Raw genomic sequence first — 15,381 nt, 5'->3', positions numbered from 1 at the left:
CTTAGCCCCTTTCTCTCCTTTCTCTTCCTCCCAGTACTTTCCTTTATTACCCATTTACTCCATCTTTTTACTACATTATACCATTATATTCTGCTCCCTCCTGGGCCCTGTCTATATATATGTTCCTTTTAACAGCTCTAACAAATGAGAAAGTTCATATGAGTTATCAGTATCTTCTTCACATGTAGGAATACAAAAGTGGTTTGACATCATTAAGTTCCTCACAGTCCTTTTCATCTGTCCCTCAATGATTTTACCAGAGTCCTGTACTTGAAGATCAGATTTTCTGTTAAGATCTGGATGTTTCAGTAGGAAAGTTTGAAAGCCCCCTGTTTCATTGAATGTCCATCTTTTCCCCTGAAAGAGGATGTTCAGTTTTGCTTGGGTAGTTGATTCTTGGTTGTAAACCAAGATCTTTTGCCTTCCGGAGTGTCATATTTCAGTCCCTACAAGTCCTTAATGTAGATGCTGCCAAATCCTATGTAATCCTGACTATGGAGTCAGGTAGTTGAATTGTTTATTTCTGGCAACTTTTAGTATTTTCTCTTTGACTTGACAGTTTTGAAATTTGACTATAACATTCCTGGAAGTTTTACTTTTGAGATCTCTTTCAGGAGATGATTGGTGAATTCCCTCAATTTCTATATTACCCTCTGCTTCTAGGATCTCAGGGCAATTTTGCTGTATTATTTCTTAAAAAATGAAGTCTAGGCTCTTTTCCTGGTTATGACTTTCAAGTAGCCCAATACTTTAAATTATATCTTCTGGATCTGTTTTTGAGGTTGGTTGTTTTTCCAGTGAGAGATTTCAAATTTTCTTCTAATTTTTGGCTTTTTTGGAATAGTTTTATTTATTCCTGATTTCTTGCAAAGTCATCAGCTTCCTTTAGTTTCATTCTGCATTTGAAGGAGTTATTTTCTTCAGAAAGTTTTTTATCTCCTTTTCCACCTAGCCAGTTCTGCTTTATTAGGCATTTTTCTCATTTCCCTTTTGTTTTGCTTTTTTCATTTGGTCTAAACTGGTTTTTAACATATTATTTTCTTCAGTATTTTTTGTATTTTTTTTCACCAAACTGCTGATTTGGTTTTCATGAATTTTTTGCATTGCTCTCATTTCTCCTCCCAATTTTCCTCCACCTCCCTTAATTGCTTTTCAAAGTCTTTTTTGAGTTCATCCATAGCCTGAGCCCACTTTCTTTTTCTCTTAGAGGCTTTGAAGTTTGTCATTTTCTGAATCTTCCATAGGACCAAAGTAATTTTCTATGGTTATATTCATATTTTTCTTTTGTTTGTTCATTTCCTCAGTTTTGGGTTTTTTTTCAGACACCCCACTAGGACCTTTATTCCTTCAAGGTCATATGATCTCTTGTTTGTGCTTATATGTACATGACCACAGATGCTCCCCTCTGCCCTGGAGCTGTGAGGAGGGTCCCTGCTTAGCTACTTTACTGTGGAAACCCAAACAGCAACCTGGATCTGAATGTGGGCAAATAGCAGAGTACTGCCCCAGGGAGAGCAGAGAGATTTCTGCAATCTCCTTTATTGTCTGTGGGCTGCAGGCTGGCTTCCCTGATTCCCGATTCCTACTGCAGGTTCTCACTGCAGGGCTGCTCTGACACCTACTCTCTGGTGCAGCAGAGTTTTCTCACTGCCCTTTCAAGCTGTTCCTAGTGATCCCTGGGTTGTGATATGGCTGGGGCTTTTTTCCAATTCCAAATCCTTGTAAACACACTTTTCCCAAAGAACTTCTACGTTGTCTTGGACTGGGAAATTATATCACTCAGTCTTTCTGTGGGTTCTGCCCCTCTAAATTTTGTCTAGAGTCATAATTTGAAGACTTGGAGTTTTTGTGGAATGAGTTTCAGGGAAATCATGCCTTTACACCACCATCTTGATTCCTCCCCTAATGTGCTATTTTTTAAAGAAAACTTACTCGTATTCAATTTAAGAAAATCTCATGAAATAGTGTTGTATAAAATAGAATCTGGCAAGTATTTGAGAAAAGAAATTTTTATTTCAAAATAAATGTAAATTCCTTGTAAACACTTCTCATGTTTTTCTTCCTTGTAATAGAATGGAGGTATCTTGGTAGATGTGAACATTGCTGAACATTCAACTGTGATAACTTTCTCTGATTACCATGAAGGATCTGCACCTGCCCTAATCATTAACCATACACAATGGGATATTCTTCAGTATAAACAGTGGTATGTAAAGTGTTAATAGGAAATACAGATTTCTAAATTTTCTTTGCAAATTAGTGCCTGTTCAATCAAACACAGCTCTTACTTTTCTTTTGTTAGCTGTTAAGTGAACCTAGTAAGAATATTACCTTTTAATAACTGATATGAACTTGAATTATTTCATTTAATGAAATAATGGGAATTATTAAAAGGCTTGAAATAGGGAGTTATTTGTAATTACAATTAATAATATGCATTTTACATGTATCTCCATTTTCACTTTATTATTTTCCCTTTTTCTCTACTTTGTCTTTAGTGGATTACAGGAAGAAATGGTCTTACTACCAAGACAAGTCCGACTCTTTGCTTGGGCAGATCCTACTGGTACCAAAAAACTGACATGGAGATATGCAGAAACTGTGGGAGTACATGACTTGTTAAAGGTATAGCTTCAAACAAAATTATGCTGTTAAATATAAGCATTTTTTGATGTGAGGAAACTGGACAGGGTGATTGCACAAAATCCTTTCTGACTATGTGAATGACTTCAACTTATATGAAGGATATTTCCATTTGGACTAAAGGTTTCAAATTATCTCTATATAAACAATTTATACATATATATATATATAATTGGGTAATAACTATATATAAACAAATTATATATTTATAATAAGGTAATTATGCATTTGAAATTGAAGAGGAAAATGATATTTTACTCCTTTAGTTTTTGTCTACAGATTAAGAGAAATTGGGATGGAGTGGTGAGTTAGAGATAGTTTTAAAACTAAGTGAAAAGAAAATTTGGTTAAATATCAAAATTTTTGATGTAAGCATATTCCTAAGCCCTTTTCTATCCTTTCCATGCAAGATAATTTTTACTTAAAAGATATTGAAACTGCCTTCAAAATTGAATTGGTTTAAGGGAATAAGACTCAGGTTGTTGACTGATGACAGTGACCAGCACCAATACAGGAGAACTATTTTTAATTGAATTAAGACTATATCCTGGGTGACTTTCTTTTTTCTGCTCTGAATGCTTTTCTCCAGGCTTTTGTTAATTATCAGATAGATTACAGGGACCTTGTTTTATTTTCAAACCTATGTTCCAGTGATGCTGATCTGAGTCAGGCCTGGCCCCCACATAATCAGGGTGTGTTTGGCTCTGAGGTTCTGCTTAAAACATCCTGCGTTTGGTATGTTAAAGGTCATCTTGTGCAGTGTTCTTGTTTTACATTTGAAAAAACTAAGGCCTAAGGAGGTTAAGTGACTACTTCTGAGTTTACATAGTTGGTAAGTAGCTGAGGATTTGAATCTAGATCCCCTGCCTTCAACTCCAATACAGCTGAAATTGTATTGTTGCCTCTTTTTTTTTTGAAGAATTCATTTATAATCAAAGTCTCTAATACTTTGCATTTGACAAATAAATGTCAAAAGTTTTTCATAGATATTTCAAGTTGATAACAACTGTAAAAATTAAGTCATTAATATGGAAATATGTTTAAAATTATTGTACATGTGTAACCTATATCAGACTACTGCTGTCTTGAGGCAGGGGGAGGAGCAGGAGAAATCTCAAAAATCTTTAAAAAATAAATGTTTCAAAAGATCTTTACATGTATTTGGGAAAAAATAAAATACTATTAACTGAAAAAAAAGTTGTCATTGTTCAACCTTTCAGCTAATACAAGGGTCCCATCTATAAAGTCCCTTGAAAGTTGGTCACCCATTTTATGCTGAAATGTTGTGATTAATGAGAACCTAGGTAACCTTCTGCACATCTGTTGCTGAATTATTTTTTCCCCTCATATTCTTACCTGTAGAACAATAGTTAGTTCCTTCAGATAATCGAAGATAGCTGTCAATATTTCTTCTCTTGCTCCAGGAGCCAGAAAGCAGGTAGGTGATACAGTGGATCAAGCTCTAGGCTTAGAGTCAGGTGGACCTGTATTGAAATCTAGCCTTAGACACTAGTTTTGTGAAATTGGGAATGTTACTTTACCTCTGCCTCAATTTCCTCAACTATAAAATGGGAATAATGATAGTACTTATTTCCCAGGATTATTATGTGAGGATCAAAAGAAATTATATTTGTACATCACGAAACACAAAGCCTAATGTGTAGTAAACCTTAATAAATGTTTATTCCCTTCTACTCAGGCTAAATATCCCAGTTCCTTCAACATATCTACCTTCTTAGGAACATTAGAAACATTACATTCCCAATTCCCTCTTCTGCCATTTGCTCTAGTTTCTTAAGGTGGTTCTTAAAATGAATCTAAAATTGAAAACAGTATTTGATATATGGTTTGATGTGTGGCTTAATTTCTTTGAACAAATAAAGGATCATCTTTTAATTTTTATTTTGAAACTTGTACAGAAATGAAAATAAAATGTATCCATAATAGTAGAATGATTTATAAATAAGTTAGTAAGTCAACTTTATCATCAAAGTTCATTTACATGGCAGTATGCTTAAAAGAAATATAGTTATTTTGATTGATTGCACTGTCATATAAAGGAACAGTAATAGAGTAAAATGAAGTTATATTTGAAATTGTTTCTCATATTGATTTCTCAGCATTTTAACCATTACTTTAGGGTCTATAAATATCACAGGAACAACAGGGTACAAAATCCTTTGTCATAGGTGCTGTTGTGAGTTATCCACTTCAGCTGCTGTTCTTCATTTTATGCACTTTTACCACTAATTAAAATACCTAGATGATGTTGTTTAAATTTCTTCTTCCATAATGGAGAGATAATAATTGCTTCTCCTGTTTTACTTAGTTTTTTGAGGCTGAATATAAGATGATAAACATGAAAGTACTTATCAAAGTAAAACTATTTACCTATAGAGTAGTATTTTTATAAGAAATCTTCTAATTTTAAAAGCAATGTAATTTTACTTAATTTCTTCCACTAGTGATCATGTAACCTTTTCACTGGAAAGAGAGCAGTATTTGTAGTTAAGAGAGACCTAAGTTCAAATCCTGCTTCTTGAATTAATTAGTCATGTGATTTTCAAGTGACAGCTCCTGACCCACAGTTTGCTGCTAATCTGCAAGATATGGATAATACTATCTACTTACACTGAATGGTTGTGATCTAATGAAGTAAACATATAAAGCTGCTTGACAGTCATTAAAGTACTATATCAACGTCAGTTATTATTATTATTATTCTTGAATTGCTTTAGTCTTTATATGTTAAACATATATTTTTCAATGAATTTTTTTCTATTCTCTTAGGATGAATGTGGACAATTTCCATATGACGCAAATATCCAGATACACTGGGTATCATTTCTGGATGGACGCCAAAGAGTACTGCTTTTTACTGATGATGTTGCATTGGTTTCCAAAGCACGTCAAGCAGAGGAAATGGAACAGGCTGATCAAGAAATAAATGTGTCACTTCATAGTCTTGGACTTTCTCTAGTTAACAATGAAAATAAGCAGGAAATCTCATATATTGGAATAACTAGGTATAGAAGAAAAAAGCCTTTTTTTTAAAAGTTATTGAGTTGGAAATATATAACATAATCTGACTAAGAATCATGTTTTAAGTCCCTTTTTTTGAATTTTAAATTACTTAATCTATAATCCTTGAAAGATTTATAAGAGTGATGTCAGTTACTTCTTTTAGATCTCTAAGTCAATAGCTTCACATAGAAAATAAGGGTTGGGACAAAGGAACTAAACTCAAGATTTCAATGGCATAGAGAATTTTTTTATGAAGAGACTCCTAGTCCTAATGTAAGACAGAACCTTCCCTGCAACTCAGATGCTAAAAGCACTGAGAAGCACAGTTCTAGGAGAAGGTTACATGGCCAGTCAAAGGAACACCTTGAACCCAAGTCATCTTGGTTCTCCACACAACTTTACATTGTGTCAAGTTTCCTCTCACACAAAAATTGATTTTACTTTTTTAAACATGCTTGAATTCAATAAACTATTTTAGGATTAAGTTGCTATCTGAAAAACATAAGCTATAATAAACTATTTTAATTCTTGAATGGAGCTACCAAGGTGCTTTATATAATTGTATGCGTTTGAACATTGCAAAAATGAAAGTCCTATTAATGCCAAAAATTTAGTAAAGATTTTGCTTTTACAGACCTTTTGCTCTTAAAATTCTTTACCCTCTAGCCCCCCCCCCCCAATATTTGTGTAGAAAATCAGGTTTAAATGATCGTTTGGTCTCTCATAAGAAAATATGCAAGATGTAAAGGCAATAGTTTAAAATTAGTTTTCATATATTCTATATAACCAACTTTTCATATCATTCTTATAAAGAAAAATAAATTAATCATAAGTTAGTAGATTTTTTCCCATTCTCTTATTTAAATAGTATCTTCATTGAGTAGTGTTCCTTAAATACTTTTAGTCTTATTAGTTCTATGAATAACTAAATTTTTCAGTTATATAAATAATTTATTTTTATGTGCCTTTACACATTTTAATGAAGAAATTTTTAGCCTGTGATTTGTGAATTTTTTTCAGAATTTTGATAGCTCTATTTCAGTTTAATTGTTTTCTCTAAAATATCCTATGCATTTTATTTTGTGCATTTGAAAATATTATTCTGAGAATGGTCTGTAGGTTTCATAAGACTGCCATAATACATTAAAAGTTTAAGTGCTTCTGTTTTAGAAAAACTTTTGTATTTTTTTTGTGTCCGTTGAAAAGTATTGTTAATTGTGTTAAAGCATACTCTTATCTTAATATTTATTGAAATATCTAAAATTTATATATTCTTTAGAATAAATATCATAAAATGATAGAGATGGATGAAAATTTTGTGTAAATGTTTGTAGCATGTCTAAATTAGATACATATATTATTGAAATAAATTGTATTAATTAATTATTCTAGCTCTGATGTTGTTTGGGAGATGAAGCCAAAACGGAAGTGGAAACCTTTTAGTCAAAAGCAAATAATTATTTTGGAGCAGGCCTATCAGAAATCTCTTCAGTCGAATGCTCATGAATGGATTAAAGTAGACAGCAATCTTGAGGTATAGTTAATTTTATTTTGTGATATTAAGGTAAAAAAATGTATAGATATATTTATTTTAATTATTTTTGATAGGATTGATGAGAATCAAAATACCATTATGAAAGATTCAAATATGGATTACAATGCTTGACACAATATGCAATAAAACAATTTCATTCAGAAAATTTACAAATATTGATTTTTTCCTCCTTTTTAGATATTTTAATCAGTTAGTTTAATTGTCACATAATGTTCTATTATGGTATATACTCATGGGAGATTTTCAAGAATTTTAAAGATGATTTTGATGAAGCAGTAAGAGAATCTAAAGTTAAAGGACCTGAGTTCAAACATTGACTCTGCCATTTAACTACTTTAGACAAATCACTTGATAATTGCTACTCAGTTTCTTCAGTTGTAAAATGAGGCTCTACAAAATAACTTGAAATGTTCTCTGAATTGAAAAGTGTATGTTTCTAGAAATTGACATTATACATGGTATATTACTTATAAATGAATACCACATGTCAATCATAAACTATGTACTTCATATATATGTGTGTTTGTGTGTGTGTGTGTGTGTGTGTGTTGTGTGTGTGTGTACACATACACAAACTTTTTTGTATTGAAATATAACACTACTGAACCTGTGTAGCTTTTTAAGGATATATGAATGTATGAATGTCTGGATTTTTTCTTCATCTGTTTATAAAATCATACTATTTAGGATGGTTTTTGTTTTCAATATAAATAATGATGCTAATTATTTTCCTAGCATCCAACTTGGTCATAGTAAAAAAAAATAATGATTTTTTGTTATGGTTTCTTTTCTTAGATTTTAATTTAAAAATTAGCATTTCAAATTAAAATTCAAAAGCAGTATTATCCTACACTTTTCTCTTTGCTTTTTCCTTTCCTTATTCATTTTTTAGAACTATATTTGTCTCATTAAAGGGTTAGTAGAGTGTTTTTTTCAATTTTGGAAGATAATTTTTGTAGCATAGATAGTAATTATTCTTTAAAATGATAGAGAATACACTTATTCAAGTGTAATAGAATCATTCCCTTCTCCCCCATGCCCCACTTCTTAGACTAAAAATTGTATATTTATCTTAACTTTTTAATACTCTGCAAGGTTTTTTCCCTTAATTGAATTTAGGACAGAACAAGTATATTTTATTTTTTAACACTTTGTTTTAAAAGTAGTGGTCTATCTGTACTATTATTTTTTTTATTCATTTTTAAGAAGACAAATGATATCATAGATGATGTCTTGACTTGTATATGAATTGGATTTAAGTGAGGCAGATTTGCACATTCATCAGACTCACTTTTTTCTTGAGTCTTCTAAGTCCAATGACAGGACAAAAGTCAAGATGACTGGTAATGACCCAGGATACAGCAGATGTCCTTGGCAAGCTCCAAGCAATCCATAGCACCTGCTTCAATCAGCTCCTTATTGGCTTAGAACCAACTGTTCTCACCTGCCTATTTTGCTATGAAAAGACTTCCCCTGTTTGTAAACATCCCATTGTCTCACTCATGGATTTGAGGCCTGTCAGTTACCCTTACCCTGATTTATTCCATCTGCGGAGACCGTTTTCCAGGGACTGACCACAGTCCAGAGACAAGACCTTTATCGCCTCTACCTGGACTGTGGTAACAGCTTCTTCGTTGATCTCCTTGCCTTCAATCTTAGCCCTCTCCAGTCTATTACATCACAAATCTGATCATTGAGCTTCAGTGACTCCCAGTGCCTCTTACTATCAACTACAAACTCTTCTGTTGGCATTTACAGAATCCTTCCTCACCTAATTCCAACATGTCTTTCCATCATTACTCCTTTTTATTCACTACATTCTGACCACATTGACATTCTTGCACATGGCATTCCATTTCCTGATTATCTTTGTAAGAATTGTATTTCATGCTTCATGTTCTCTCCCTTCACCTCCACTTCTTAGTCTCATGATCATTAGTTTCTAATATACAGATCAAATACAGGTTTGTTATATAAATAAAAAAACTACAAACACATACAGCTTAACTGTCTGGAGTTCTTTAATATTGTTGTTGTTCACTTCATTTTCAGTTGTGACTGACTCTTCTTGGCCTCATTTAGGTTTTCTTGGCAGAGGCCCTGGAATGATTTGAATTGTTCTTCTCCAGCTCATTTTACAGTTTAGGAAACTAGATTTCTGAAGCCAGATTTGAACTTCAGAAGATGAGTCCTCTTGACTTGGCACTCTATCTACTGTGTCACCTAGCTGCCCCAGGTGCCAATGTTTGTTGAACTGATTATGTTTTTTACAAATTGTAATATTTATAAATATCTATATGGTTAATTCAGTTGACAGCAAAAATAAAATGTATATAAGAGTTGAATGTGAGATTTCGTTCCTATTGATAGAGCTTCTTGCTATGGATTTGAAAATGTCACACTTTTTTTTTTTTCAGAATTTTCAATCTTAGTCTTTTTTTATCCTTTGAATTTGTTTTTTATTTAAGGCAATGATATTAAGTGACTTGCCCAAGATCACACAGCTAGGCAATTATTAAGTATCTGAGGTCAGATTTGAACTCAGGTCCTCCTGACTCCAGGATCAGTGCTGTAACCACTATGCCACCTAGCCCCTCCCCCCCTTTTCCCTTTTTAAAAAAAATACTTTATTGGTTTATTTTCCCAATGACATGCAATGGTAGATTTTACCAGTCTTTTGTCCTAGGTTTTGAGTTTTGCAATTTTTCTTCCTTTGTTCCCCCTCCCCTTGACAGAAAGTAATCTGACATAGGCTCTATATTTATAACTATGCTAAACATAGATCTATATTGAACATGCTGGGAGAGAAGAATCAAAACGGAAGAAGGAACACATTATAGAGAAAAAAATGACATATATTCCATTTCTTGATTCTTTAACTTTGTAAGAGTTGTATCCCATGCTTCATGTTCTCTCCCTTCACCTTCACTTTATAGTCTCATTATTTTCTTTCAAAAATTGAAGATAATAAGCTTTGATCTTCAATACAATGTCATACTTTTAAAAAATCAAATTGTTGACCTTAATGTTAGCATGTATGGAGAACAACGACAAAAAGTGGTAAAACAATTTTAAATGATTACCGCAGTTTTAATAAGTATGGGTATATGACTATATATCTGTATATATATATATACATATATATATATGTATATATATATACATATATATATATACACATATAAATATATTTCTACTTTTTGCATTCAACATTTGCATTTGATTCAACAAAATTACTGAATAGTCTTATGTTATAATGATACTATCTGTTCCTTAGATGTTGTTTTTGCCCTTACTCTAGGAGATCTTATGTAAATTCAATACTTGTAAATCAAAAATAATATTCAGTTATGACAGAATTTTTCCATTTTTAGGTAAATTTTAGTAAATCTCCAATGGAAATGCGAGTTCCAATCCGGTGTTGCATTAAGAGAGACTTCTTATCAGGTATCCATGTTGAATTTAAGCAATCTCCTCACCAAAGAAGCTTACGGGCTCAGTTGTACTGGATTCAGGTAATTTTCTTTATCTTCAATTTGTAAAAATTAATCAAAATGAAGGCATTAGTTAGATTTTAAAGATAGCATAATAAATGTTAATTTGGATTTTGATTGTGTGTTTGCATTTTTTCAATTTTCTCAGTTTTGTTAAAGAACTCTTTTCAGTAGGTATAGAAGTCTATTTTATTTGTTTACCTCTTGACTTATACATCTTAAAGCAGAAAAACTAGAAGTCTTCATTTTGACCAGAATCTCCATTTTGCTAAAAAAAAAGTGTATATTTTATGTGGTAGTATAAAATCTATGGAATTTGAAATCTCTTGATATTTTCTTAATCATTTATGAGAAGGGATTGGACTTTTTGAAAATATATTTTGTTTATCTTTTTTTTAGCCCTTTTTTTTGTACAATGTACTCTTTGACACATGAAAGTATTCCCAGATAGAGGAAGTTCAGGGAATTCTCTTTACATCTATGCAGTTTATGACTTTTCCCCAGACTGAACAAGTTGAGTTTCCTCTGTCCATTTGTATTTAACTTATAATGAGAGATTTTCACTAATGTCTCTGGAAATAAGTCAGTTTTTTCCTTGATATTCTCTGATTAATATTTCCAGTATAAGGCAATAAATTACTTTTAGAATGTCCATATGACATATGGCTACAAAGATTGGTATTAATGTCTTCATGTATAAGTCCTGCACATTGCTTGTATCATTTCATACATTATCTCAAGTCCTTTTTGTATCCTCTCTTTTGCTCATTTTTTACTTAAGCATCAAATCATTATGTATTTGTTACTTTGTATTTGGTACATTATGAACATGTAAATACTTTGTATTGGTTACATTATGAACATGTAAACTTTAGCATGATACAGTTTGTAAATTGTTTTAAAACAGTATTTTATACAGATGTATAGCAAAATATTTTAGCAGCATTTTTTGTGATAGTAAAGAAATTGAAGAAAAGAAAATATTCATTGGTTGGAAATAGCTAAACAAATTGTGGTACAGAAATGTAATGTAATATTGCTACATTATAAAAGATGAATATAAAACATATAGAGAAGCATGAGAGATCAGAAGTAGTTTAAAAATAAGCAGAACTTAGAAAGAGTATACACATCGACAAGAATAATATGAATAGGGGTGGCTAGGCGGTACAGTGGATAGAGCACCAGCCCTGGAGTCAGGAGTACCTGAGTTCAAATCCAGCCTCAGACACTTAATAATTACCTAGCTGTGTGGCCTTGGGCAAGCCATTTAACCCCATTACCTTGCAAAAACCTTAAAAAAAAATAATGTAAATAGGAAAAAAAATTGAAATACTATAATTACAATTACCAAACTTACCCCTCAGTAGGGTTTGAGAAAATATACCTCTGTGGGTGAATACGGATTTTTATATAGAATTGGTTAATAAAAAAAAAACAAATTTTTTTTTGCCTCCTCTTCCTTTGTGGTTATATGGAATATCTTCTAGTTAGGAGAGAGGGAAAAAGATTATATTGGAAACTAAAGGCATTGCAAAAATAGAAGATAAGAATAAAAATTTTTAAAAGATAAAATGAAAGCAGAAAAATTCTTATGGAGCACAAAGATGTGTTGTGTTTTTGTGTGTGTGCATGTGTGTGTGCGTGTGTGTGTGTGTGAGAGAGAGAGAGAGAGAGAGAGAGAGAGATTGAGATTAAAGCTTTTTAAAATTTTTATTGTTACTCTAATCCTTTTTGTCTTTCTTTTTCTTCTAGGTTGATAATCACTTACCAGGTTCAATGTTTCCAGTTGCATTTCATCCTGTAGCCCCTCCAAAGTCCATTGCTTTGGATTCAGGTAGAGGAAAACATTAAAGTTAATTTGACGTACACCTACTTATTAAAGGCATTAAATATTAACTTTTTTTGGTATAGAGACCAATTATTTTCTCTCTTTTACCTTTCAGAGCCTAAACCCTTTATTGATATTAGCATCATTACAAGATTTAATGAATACAGTAAAGTGCTACAGTTCAAGTAAGTAAATTAAAGAGATTTTAATATATGTCTACATAGATATTGCTATTATGCATTCTGATAAAGTCAGGGTCAACTTCTTGAGATACCAATTTATAATAAGAAATCTTTCCTGTTTGAATGGTAATCTGCTTTATATTGATGATTGCTATCTTTTGTTTTAGACCTTTGCTTCCTTTGATATAGGAATTTTGAACTGTGGAAACCATATACTGAAGTTGATTGGTACTTTCTCTTTAATTTATAGTTTTATAGTTTTGTGTTTCAGTGCTCTGAGCACTTTTTGACAAGGACTCAGATCTTTTATGTTTCGTCTTTCCCTGGACTTTGATCACTTATAGGTAACTTCTCTCTACTCGCCTCTCTTTTTATGTGTTAGAACATATGCTCCTTGAGAGCAGGAGCTGCCTTTTTTTTTTTTGTATTTGTATTTCTGATGAGAAATGAATATATGGCAGTTGTTGGTCTTCTAGATCTGATTTCTATAATTAGTTTAGTAATGGCATTTAAATTGTGATAGTAATGATGCTTATAGATCATTCCACCTACACATATACCCCTTTTAACTACCTAATCAAAGATCCCTTAGCAGATGAAATAGCAGTCATCTGCTGTGGCCTTTGGACCGAAACAGAAAATCATTGACCTAGGACTGATTTTCCTTCTCTGGGTTTCAGTTTCTTCATATAGAAATACAATCTTCTGTATAGAAATGTAACTAGGACCTACCTTACAAGACTATTGTGAAACTCAAATAAGGAAATGGAGAAAAGTGCCCAGTTCTCTATTAATATTGATTAGTAGTTCTAGTTCTTTTTTATTATTGCTGAAAATATGGTAGTACAGTTATTAGGTATATAGAAAAAGCTATTATTTATTTTTATATTTGTCATTTTTTTCTAGGTATTTTATGGTTCTTATCCAAGAAATGGCTTTGAAAATTGACCAAGGATTCTTAGGTGCAGTTCTTGCACTTTTCACACCACCCACTGATCCTGAAGCTGAAAGGAAACGGGTAATAATACTTTTTCATTGAGAGTCTCATATACTTGCACTTCTGTATCTTACTTAGTAAGTATGAAGTGTTAAGTAATTAATATGAAATTTTTTTATGAATGAATTTTTATAAAAGAAAATATGATCAAGAATTTCTGTTAATGATTTCATTTCATTTCTTCTAGACTAAATTAATCCAGCAAGACATTGATGCTCTAAACACTGAATTAATGGAAACATCCATGACAGATATATCAAGTCTCAGTTTCTTTGAACATTTCCATATTTCTCCCATTAAGGTATGAAGTAACTATTTTCTGAATGTGAGGAATAAATTATTAGCTAACAAGTATTCATTTCGAAATCTGGAAAAAAAAGTTAGTCCAGGTATATATTTTATTTCAGAGACTTAGAGTGAATTTGTCTGATAAGGAAATGGTGATATTTAACGTGCATGATCCAGTGTCCTACAAAGAAACTACTATTGCATATTCTTCAGTCTTAAATTAATAGCCTCCTTTAGTTCATTGACTAGTTAAAGAACTAGCTGACAAAATCTTTTCCTAATTAAGAATGGAAGTGTCAGTCAACATTTAATGGATCAATTGTAGCCAGAAATAAGTTCTGTCTAAGCAGAAAATCTTAATGGACTTCCTCATCATTTTGTGAAATGCTGATGTTGGTATTGTATACTGTTGCTATGTTTTTCCCCTCTCCAAAATTTTTTCCGTTTTCCTAAATTTGAACTTTATGCTTCCCCATGCTTTTCTCCTTTTTAGTTTTCTTTTTTAACTTCCTTAGAGAAATATATCTTATGTATATTACCCATTCAAATACTGCAAACTCATGCAGTAAGCTTCAAAAATGACAGATAATCCTTTTGAAAAAAATTCTCAAGAGCCTGTCTTTAGTCCATGAGTATATACCTCCAAACTATCTGTTTGTCCATTTTTTTACCTGACTGAGCATAACAGTTCCTTGTAAAGATACACACACACATAAACACGCATGCATATATTTGTGTATGTGAGTCAGTGTTTATATATATGTGTGTGTATATATCTATCTCTCTCTCTCTTTATATATATATATATATATATATATATATATATATATATATATATATATGTATATATATATATATATATATATATATATATATAGCATTGATTCTCTCTTTGCTCTGAATTGATAAATCAATCTAGTTGAGTACTTAGCCACAATTAGAGAGTCAAATTTGGTCATTTTTCTTTTTTGAAAGAAAATCTGATACTTTGTTAGAGATGATAGAAGTTTACCTATTATTCTAAAGCACACTGAAATTAGAAAGTATGACTCATAATTCTCCCCCCACTCCAGTTTTCCATTTTAAAAGTACTATGTACCTGAAGGAAATGTAAAAACTATAGGTGCTATGGGTTTGTCTTTAAATTCCATCATCCAAGCCATTTTTTAAATGTTATTTTTAAATTCTTACCCCAGCTTGGATGATGGAATTTAAAGACAAACCCAAAAGGAAGTTTCAACATTTACTTCCAAAATCTTGAGTTTCAAATTCTCTCCTTTCTTCCCACTCCACTCTCTCCATTGAGAAAGCAAGTTACTTGGTGTAGATTAAAAATGTGTAGCCATGAAACATAATACTATAATAGT

The 15,381-nt window shown here is 31.8% G+C and overlaps 1 protein-coding gene across 2 annotated transcripts in view; it reads left to right on the top strand.

The window, feature by feature from the left end:
- The window catches only part of VPS13C (vacuolar protein sorting 13 homolog C), a 206,026-nt gene that overhangs the window by 157,970 nt on the left and 32,675 nt on the right, over positions 1-15,381 (top strand). For both annotated transcript variants that reach the window (XM_074234293.1, XM_074234294.1), the window contains exons 63-71: positions 2,073-2,206; positions 2,499-2,625; positions 5,434-5,669; positions 7,060-7,201; positions 10,597-10,737; positions 12,472-12,553; positions 12,663-12,732; positions 13,636-13,747; positions 13,914-14,027. In XM_074234293.1, the coding sequence (XP_074090394.1) occupies positions 2,073-2,206; positions 2,499-2,625; positions 5,434-5,669; positions 7,060-7,201; positions 10,597-10,737; positions 12,472-12,553; positions 12,663-12,732; positions 13,636-13,747; positions 13,914-14,027 (1,158 nt within the window). The remainder of the gene's footprint in view (positions 1-2,072; positions 2,207-2,498; positions 2,626-5,433; positions 5,670-7,059; positions 7,202-10,596; positions 10,738-12,471; positions 12,554-12,662; positions 12,733-13,635; positions 13,748-13,913; positions 14,028-15,381) is intronic.

Source organism: Macrotis lagotis, chromosome 4 (genome assembly GCF_037893015.1).
Source record: "Macrotis lagotis isolate mMagLag1 chromosome 4, bilby.v1.9.chrom.fasta, whole genome shotgun sequence".
Taxonomy (NCBI): domain Eukaryota; kingdom Metazoa; phylum Chordata; class Mammalia; order Peramelemorphia; family Peramelidae; genus Macrotis; species Macrotis lagotis.
Note: the sequence above shows the minus strand (reverse complement) of the source record. Positions and strands in the feature narration are given on the sequence as shown.